General features: G+C 47.2%; 2 protein-coding genes across 2 annotated transcripts; both read left to right on the forward strand.

Annotated features, from left to right (window-relative positions):
- Positions 1 to 924: 924 nt before the first annotated feature.
- Positions 925 to 2,919, forward strand: LOC119327980 (60S ribosomal protein L10-2). Its single transcript, XM_037601032.1, has 4 exons — positions 925 to 1,072; positions 1,883 to 2,384; positions 2,481 to 2,562; positions 2,673 to 2,919. The coding sequence occupies exons 1-4, from the start codon at positions 1,063 to 1,065 to the stop codon at positions 2,736 to 2,738; spliced, it is 660 nt and encodes a 219-aa protein (XP_037456929.1). The 5' UTR covers positions 925 to 1,062; the 3' UTR covers positions 2,739 to 2,919.
- Positions 2,920 to 3,471: 552 nt separating this feature from the next.
- Positions 3,472 to 7,744, forward strand: LOC119327970 (RING finger and transmembrane domain-containing protein 2-like). The gene is made up of 8 exons (XM_037601024.1): positions 3,472 to 4,204; positions 4,411 to 4,487; positions 5,753 to 5,921; positions 6,388 to 6,476; positions 6,586 to 6,750; positions 6,829 to 6,906; positions 7,031 to 7,134; positions 7,232 to 7,744. Exons 1-8 carry the CDS (start codon positions 3,772 to 3,774, stop codon positions 7,335 to 7,337), a joined length of 1,221 nt encoding a protein of 406 aa, XP_037456921.1. The 5' UTR covers positions 3,472 to 3,771; the 3' UTR covers positions 7,338 to 7,744.
- Positions 7,745 to 8,761: the final 1,017 nt, after the last annotated feature.

Raw genomic sequence — 8,761 nt, forward strand, 5'->3', positions numbered from 1 at the left:
CAAGGTTTTTTAAATGCAAACTATCTATATCAATCAGTAAAGTAACTAACCCTAGAATGACACCAAGTTAGATGAGTAATCCAGATAGATAGTCTGAAACTCTATTTCAGAACCTTAAAATTCAGTCAAACAAGACAAATTTCAGTTAATTTAGAGTCCTAAAATTCAGCCAAACAGGACATGTTTCAGTTAATTTAGAGTCATAAAATTCAGTCAAACAAGACATGTTCAGTTAATTTAGAGTTCTAAAATTCAGTCAAATAGGACAACAAGATTGAATCAAACAAGTTTTGGTTCATTCAATCACAAACAACAACAACAAGATCCAACAACGAAATTTGCTACAATTCCAACAAACCATAGTTCCCTTATCTGGATCTAGGGATGTAGAGCGGCGCCCGATCCGCCCCGCTTCCAAGTCAAAATGCATGAGCTTAGTTATAATTCCTCTGTACAGATTTAGCTTAGTTTGAACTAACCTCATGTTTATGCGGGCTTATGCGGGATGCCCGCCTGCATCCCTATGTGAATCCCTAAAATTCCAGCAATGACATTTGCTAGTGGAGAGAGGAAGGGCATCTCACCTAGGGGCTCGACCAACCACCGTGAGGGCGCCGGGCCTAAACCATTTCCTCCTGCGGCCCAAACTCCCAGGTCACGCATGACGCAAACCAAATGTAGACGTCGGCCAGTCCAAGTCCAATATATATGACACGGTTTAGAGCAAACCGATTTGAGCCGAACGATTGAAAAATCCAACCGCTCCACCGGGTCTGGGAGTAAAGTGTGGCCCGAATCTTCTGGTGTTTTCTGGGCCTGGCCCAATTTCTCCTCAGGCCCAACAGCTCCACCGGGTCGGTCACGCATGACGCAGACCCAATATGGACAGTCCAAGTCCAATAGCACCACCTCCACGCGGAAACCCCAGCCAGGACAGCAACCCATTCGCAATCCCCACCTCTATATAAGCGGCCCCGTCGATCCACACCAAACCCTAGTCGCAGCTCTTCCGTCTCCTCCCGCCGCCGCCGCAGCCGCCGCCTGCCTCGAGCCGCCGTCGCCATGGGGAGAAGTAAGCACGAGCTTTACCCTCCCCCTCTCGCCCTTGCGTGTATGCTACTCTAGTCTAGCGTTCATCTGGCCGTAGCTACGGTTCGTGCAATCGTTTGAATTGGCGCGGTTGTGTGTGAATCTGGCCTAGATCCGTCGTAGCCGCGCGGAACCTGTGATATTTGTTGCTCCCGATGTTTATTTAGTTTCTGTCTGGATGATTTTCATTCCCGTAGCTGTTCACTTGTGGTGATTCGAAAGAACATTTGAGTAGCACAAGCTGCGGGTTCATCATCTGTTCGTTTCTTTTAAGCGTCTGTTTGTTTATTGGTGCCCGGAAAATGCTCTAGGCATCTCAGATGTTAATATTTCCTGTGCTCTTTCATGTAGTAGTTTGCTAGGAAATGAAGAGATGTATGCTCTGGCTTGAAAGTTGTTCTAATCACTCTTAACACTGCTTCTGTTGATTTAGTTGTATGGTCAATGATACTCTATGAATGTGAATGAGTAGTTGCTGTGGTTACAATGGTATGCGTTCCCTGTTAATAAGCTGTTCAACTCGCCAACTGCTCATTCTGAATCATGGTAGTAAGTAGTCTCTTGTTTGCCTATCAATGGTAACCTATGTTAAATTGAGTCTGACTTACATGTTACTCATATCTAGTGTTGAATGTGGTGTAAATTAAAATAGTTCATTCTCAGTACCTGGAATGATGCACTGTCTGAACTGAGTTGCACATTCTTTTTAATGTTCACTGCATTTTGTTATTTTCTTCGCATGTTTGCTGCTTTTAGTTGTTTTGTTCTGGTAATGACAAAATTCTCTGGTCAGGACCTGCGAGGTGCTATCGGCAGATCAAGAACAAGCCGTACCCCAAGTCAAGGTACTGCCGTGGTGTGCCTGACCCTAAGATCAGGATCTATGATGTTGGCATGAAGAAGAAGGGTGTCGATGAGTTCTCTCACTGTGTTCACCTTGTCTCATGGGAGAAGGAGAATGTGTCCAGTGAGGCTCTTGAGGCTGCCCGTATTGCTTGCAACAAGTACATGACCAAGCATGCAGGAAAGGATGCCTTCCACCTCAGGGTCAGGGTTCACCCGTTCCATGTGCTCCGTATCAACAAGATGCTTTCGTGCGCCGGGGCTGATAGGCTCCAGACTGGTATGAGGGGTGCTTTTGGGAAGCCGCAGGGAGTCTGTGCCCGTGTTGCCATTGGGCAGGTCCTCCTTTCTGTGCGGTGCAAGCCCAACAATGCCATCCATGCCACTGAGGCCCTTCGTCGTGCCAAGTTCAAGTTCCCTGGCCGCCAAAAGATCATTGAGAGCAGGAAGTGGTAAGCACTGAAGATTGTTTAATGTGCTGAGATGATATGATATTCTTGTTGAAATTTCTGTGCCGCAATATCTCTAATTTGTGCTTCTTCTTTCAGGGGCTTCACCAAGTTCAACCGCAATGACTACCTCAAGTTCAAGAGTGAGGGCAGGATCTTGCCTGATGGAGTCAACGCGAAGGTTAATATACTTGATGCTGGGCAATTGTTTTGTAGATGATCTTCTTTATCCTGCCTTAGTAAACCGTTGTCCCTGCATCAACTAATTGTTTCATGTTTCTTACTTTGCAGCTGCTCGGATGCCATGGCCGCCTGGCGAACCGTGCCCCTGGACAAGCTTTCCTGTCTGCCGCATAATCTAGCAGAAGTCTATCCGTTCTATCGCAACTTATTTTACCGTGTGGAACTTAGATTCCAAGTGCCTGTGGTGCTATGTTATTTTGTCTGAATGTTGTGTCGAACCTTGTTATGGAAGATATTATCTATTTTGTGATGATGGTACTAATATGAATGGCCTGTTGAATCATTGCTGCTTGAATTCGTTTGTCAATGTATTTTGCTGTGGTTGTTGTCCTGTGGTTGAATTTGATGCTTCATTTGATGAAGCTACATAAGGAAAATGTTACTCGTTCTTCACACGGTTTGAAACATTCTGTAAAGAGTTGAGCAAAATTCGGGCCGTGGCACCTTTCAGTAATATTGTTGAAGCAGTATACAATTTCCGGATGTCTAGTTAGGGTATCATCTGCTGGTCAATTTTGCTGGCGTTCAGTAGAGTAGTATACAATTTCCGGACGCCTTGTTCGTTCAGTTGGTTGTTTCGTCTGCTGGTGTCTTTGATGCATCCGAACCGCGTTTCATTTTCTTTTTTATAAAAATGAAATATAACATTCATGTCAGTTTGCCTTCCTTATTTCCCCTGTAGTTGATGGTTCGAAATCCCTAGAATTACCAGAAGGGTGATCTGGATTTGGGAGCACAATTGAGAATTGACCGAACATGAAATCCAAGGGATGGCTACGTTGGGATCGGTCTGTTGGAGCCTTTGACGCCGACGAATCCCTTCGCCCACAAGCGAAACACCAATAGACGACCATCGAAAGCAAGGGGGGAGACCCGGGGAGACGAACAAAATCCAAACGCAGGAGCGTCGCCCACACGAACGAGTTCGATCGATCGATCGATCGAATTCTCATTCTGTTGCCCACAAAATCCAAACTCAAGAGCGACGAGGACATAAACCCCCTTCCTTCCTCCCCTCTTCCCCTTTCCCCCCCTCGGCCTCGGCTGCGAGCGTGGCTCCACGCCTCCCCCCCACCGCACCGCACCGCCCCGCCCCGCCAGCCGGTGACCGGGTCGCGCCATCGCACGGCGACGCCAGCCCGCCCCGATGGACCCGCCGCCCCCTCCTCCGCCGCAGCCGGCGCACGGGGGCTACGCCGCGCGCTTCTCCCCCGCCGGCCTCATCCACGCGCCCCTCTCCGCGCTGCTCGAGTATTCCTCGGGCGTCCTGCGGGCCCAGGCCGGCGGCGGTGGGCCCCAGCGCGGGGAGCCCGCCGCGGGGGCCGACGGGGAGGTGTCGATTCGGATCGCCGGGCCCGACGACGCGCCTGGCGCCGGCGCGGGGGACGCGGGAGGGCAGCAGCCCGCGGACGAGGAGGCCCCGGCGGCGCGGGAGGACGAGGCCGGCGCGGGCGGGGGGAGCGGGAGGGGGGACTCGCCGTACCAGGGCTACGACGTGCAGCGCCTGGCCAGGTGGGTGGAGCACGCGCTACCCTTCTCCCTGCTCCTGCTCGGCGTCTTCATCCGCCAGCACCTGCAAGGTACGCGAATCCGCGTGCAGCACCTACCTCTTCCCTATCTCTATGTAGCGTGAGGGTTTGCCTGCCTCACCAGGCGCTGTACGCGTGAATTGTGATGCGAGTTTCGTTCGATCCATTTCGTTGTGCGCCTGCTTCACAGCGTGGAAAAGTCGCTGCTCAGAAGATGATGGCGAGTTCCTCATTCCAATTGAGTTTATATTGTGTAGGTTTCTTCGTGATGATCTGGATTGCCGCAGTCATGTTCAAGTCCAATGATATCTTGCGCAAGCAGACCGCTCTCAAGGTTTGTCTGTGCTTCATAATAACTTCTATCAACGTGCTTCTTCTGCTTCTAGAGGTTAATTAATTGTTCTGGCAAGCAGACTGCTCTCAAGGGCTTGTGCTTATCTTGTGCATCAACTTTCTTGTTCTGCTTCTAGTATAGAGATTAATTGTTCTGCTTCTAGAGGTTACTTTGGATGTCATATTGTTGATCATGTTAGTTTTGCTCAGCAATTGCCAGCACAAATGTGACAATATCTTCTTCCATATGTAACATCATGATGCACAGCTGCTCTGCAAACCCAGTGAATAAATGCAAACCCTTCTGCTACTGTCAGCGGCACAGCTACATTGGGTTTGGGTCAGGATGTAAGTAGACAAATTGCAAGCTGGCCACTAGCCTTTATGTGGGCATATGCGTCTGCCCATGTAACATTTGCCCGGTGTCCGCCAAAAATGCACATCATTCATTATTTGATTTGAAAAGAAACATGAAGGGTTTGGTTGTCCTTTCATATGTGGGGAAATGAATGTGTACAGCTAAGAGTAATTGATAACGCCAATGGATGTCTAAGCCTATAAGACGATTTATTCCAACTCCGAGAATAATCCACAATGACCATGCCTCCTTACGATACACGAAGAACAACACGTAGATGAATAATTGGCGCCTCACTGAACTATCGAAGCCTCTTCAGCTAGACTTGCGCACATGCTCTGGCGCCAGGAAAGGCGACACTCTTAATTAGCAATACGAGGGTCGGGGCTAGGCTGTTGCTGATGGAACCAATGGCTGGTGTTTGTGGACTGAGTGCCGCTAAAACTGCGCAGTGAGCCTCATAGCAATTCTACGCGCCATTAAGGAAGCAGGCTGTGTGCCAAGAGGTCCTGGGTTCGATGCAGCCTCTATGCATTTCACTGTGCAGGGGTAAGGCTTGCCTTGTATAATCCTTCCCCCAACCCCACCTGGGGTGGGAGCTTCTACCACTGGGTCTGTCCCTTCTATTGAGGAAGCCGGCTGGCAGACTGCTGCCGTCACTACATCCCTAACGCTGGGGCCCGTGTTAACTCCATTTGATTGTCAAATTGCTTAGATAACTCCATTTGATCGTCCTCATAGTGATCTCACATGCTTATAAGAGCTGGAAACACTGTAGATGTTTTGGCATGGATATGTGCTCTAGAATGTAACTGTCATGTCGTTTCCCCTTTAAGTTAATGCGGTTAACGTCAATTAAACAAGATCTTCAGCTGATCTGTCACTTGTATTTATTTTTCTTATTTCAGGGGGAGAGGAAAATGCCAATGCTTATTGGGATTATAATAGTATTCACCATTCACGTGTTTGGAGTCTACTGGTGGTACAGGAATGATGACCTTGTTAGACCTTTGGTGATGCTTCCTCCAAAAGAAATACCTCCATTCTGGCATGCTATATTTTTCATCGCTGTGAATGGTATTCCCTGTTCCCTCACATAGCATGATTCTCCGTTTGGGGCCTCTCTGATTCAAATTATTCCATATGATTGTAATATGAGACCTTGAAAAACTTATATGGTTTTCTATGATGCACTCAAAACATCCTTTTGATCATATTGTATCAAGAGAGGGCATGACATTGCAACCCAATGATTTTCCTATTTATGAGTTTTTAGGTCCTGTGAACCAATGAGGCCCTTGGTCATTTCTTAAACTAGGCCCAATCAGCAACTCATTTGTGGAAAAACTTGACGATGTGTGTACCTTACCTGTGTGTTCTGTTTTGTTTTGAAGCGGATAACATTGCCCTGTGTTTCACTTGGAAATAACTTATGTTTGTTGAATAATAGGAATTTATGCACCATTTCTATCTGTTCATAACTCTTGACTACCACTGCCCTCAAAATTTCTAATCAGGCTGACTGCTGTTTTGTGCTCCACAGATACAATGGTCCGGCAAGCTGCTATGGTGGTCAAGTGTGTGCTGCTCATGTACTACAAAAACAGCAAAGGTCGTCACTATCGTAGACAGGTAATCTGCAGTACATTATCATTGTTCAGCTAATTATGTATTTTTTACCAGTTTTGATAGAGAGATGTACAGCCAAGCATTTATTGTTGTAACTCAACTTTCTCTTTAGGGCCAAATGTTGACAGTTGTGGAATATTCCCTACTTCTGTACCGTGCGTTGTTGCCGGCTCCTGTGTGGTATCGTTTTTTCCTGAACAAGGAATATGGAAGTCTTTTTTCATCTTTAACAACTGGATTGTACCTTACTTTCAAGGTGGCATCAATGGTGGAAAAGGTACATCTAGTTCCCTTGTTTCATTTCTTAACCGATTCTGGGTTTATAATAGCTGACATTACTGCTGCTTCCTACCAGGTTCGATCACTTTTGGCTTCAGTGAATGCGCTGTCTCATAAGGACTTGCATTATGGTTCACATGCAACAACTGAGCAGGTAATGCAGTGTTAGGCTTCTAGGCGCATGAGTGAAATGTGTTGGTGGCATATGCATTCTTGGTTTATATCTCTGGAGCTTCTAGCTAAGAAAGTCTGCATTCATTTCACTATATGGTATGCAGGTTCTTGCCGCTGGAGATCTGTGTGCTATATGCCAAGAAAAGATGCATACTCCCATCCTCCTGCAGTGTAAACATATCTTCTGCGAAGACTGTGCCTCTGAATGGTATATCCCATACACCTTTGTCGTCTGGTTCTTAATGCTTGTTGGCATCTAACATTTACCAAATTGAAACTTACCATCGCTCGCTGAACGATGGCAGGTTGGAGCGGGAGCGGACATGCCCGTTATGCAGGGCGCTGGTGAAGCCAGGGGACATTCGGTCATTCAGTGACGGTTCAACGACCCTCTTCTTTCAGCTCTTCTAACAAGAAACAAGAAGCGCTAACCTTCGGCCTGCAGATGTTGGATCGCCCCTTGTTACTCTCCATCAGCCTGCCGTGTGCTGAGACTTTCTCCAGTCCAGGTCCTTTTCCGCCACTTCGTGACAAGTAGTAGGTGCCGTGGGTGTGCATATTACCCTGTATAGGTCCTTGCGGGATTCTCCATCACAAAAAAAAGAGAGGATTGTTATGACGAAATAACTGAATCTATAGAGGTGAATTTCCATTAGCATGTGGTTGGGTGGGTGCCGCCACATTTGCAAAATTCAGAATTGACCTTATACAAGATCACAAATGTGAACTCTTGACACCTGAGCGAACGTAGCTTGTTGCTCGTACAATGAGAGGAACATATCCTTATGTTTCTTGCTTGTGTCACATGAGTCCCATCACCATTCTTGCCACCTAAAATATGTCTTTTAGTAATTTCAGCGAAGGAGCTGGGTTTGATTTGATGCAGCGCACAGTATGTTTTGCTTGCTCCAGATTTAGCCAATATTGGCACCGAAAATGAACCAAAGGAGGCAAGATGGCATGAACCTGACGGCAAGGCAAAAGCCTGTTTGTCATAACCAGAAAGTTGGTAGAGTTGGTTTTGGGTAGCAGGCAAACATACCCTAGACCCCGACAGCACTAATGTGTGTAATGTTAGTTGTGTGCTGTTGAATAGTTATTCTGGGCGTGGACGTTATTATGTCGACATCACAGGAAGGTGCACTTTCCTGCACAAGAATATCCTGTTATGCCGGAACAGAGGGCAAGGGGAGAACAACCTGCCCGGACGCCCGAGCGTTGCCTGAACTGAAAGAGATGAGCTCTATAACAGAAGTTGATATTATTTTTTAGGAAAGACGGTCAATTTATATCTAATGACCATCAAGGAAAACAATATAGCTAGTACAATGGATAGACAACAAGACATAAAACAACCAGCAAATAATAACATTACAACCAAACCATGCTGATTGTCTTCTTCCTTCGCTTGTATGCCGCTCGTCGAAGCTTAAAAAATTGTACAGAACTGACAGTAAGAGAAATGTACACCCTCTTAATACCGGCCTTTGAAGGAGAAACCGAACCATGCCATAGTAACAAATCAAAAGAAGAGGTCGAAATCATTGCACCGAGAGCCAAGCAACTACCTCCCTTGATCGAACCGGCACTTTCCGGATTCTCGTTTGGATAGGTACCTATCTGATCGCGACTTTGATTTCACATATTAAATATGAAGACAACCACAAAATCTGGCAACATGCGGGCAAGCCTATCCATGTCGTTACTAGAGAGAGACGGCGGGCAAGCCTGCCTGGCCCCGAGGAAGGTGGCGACGAGGATCGTGGTTCGGCTCTTGATCCATGCTAGTGCTGCGTCGCTGCTGGGCGGTACCATGGTAGGTGGTACGCGGCCTG

The sequence above is a fragment of the Triticum dicoccoides genome, chromosome 1B (assembly GCF_002162155.2).
Source record: "Triticum dicoccoides isolate Atlit2015 ecotype Zavitan chromosome 1B, WEW_v2.0, whole genome shotgun sequence".
Lineage (NCBI taxonomy): Eukaryota > Viridiplantae > Streptophyta > Magnoliopsida > Poales > Poaceae > Triticum > Triticum dicoccoides.

Excerpts from the sequence above, each read along its gene's own strand:
- LOC119327980 (XM_037601032.1), top strand. Across the intron at positions 2,385-2,480 it reads ATCATTGAGAGCAGGAAGTG|GGGCTTCACCAAGTTCAACC; the intron begins GTAAGCACTGAA and ends TTCTTCTTTCAG. Across the intron at positions 2,563-2,672 it reads CTGATGGAGTCAACGCGAAG|CTGCTCGGATGCCATGGCCG; the intron begins GTTAATATACTT and ends CTTACTTTGCAG.
- LOC119327970 (XM_037601024.1), top strand. The coding sequence starts at position 3,772 with ATGGACCCGCCGCCCCCTCCTCCGCCGCAGCCGGCGCACGGGGGCTAC. Across the intron at positions 6,477-6,585 it reads GTCGTCACTATCGTAGACAG|GGCCAAATGTTGACAGTTGT; the intron begins GTAATCTGCAGT and ends CTTTCTCTTTAG. Across the intron at positions 7,135-7,231 it reads GAAGACTGTGCCTCTGAATG|GTTGGAGCGGGAGCGGACAT; the intron begins GTATATCCCATA and ends GAACGATGGCAG.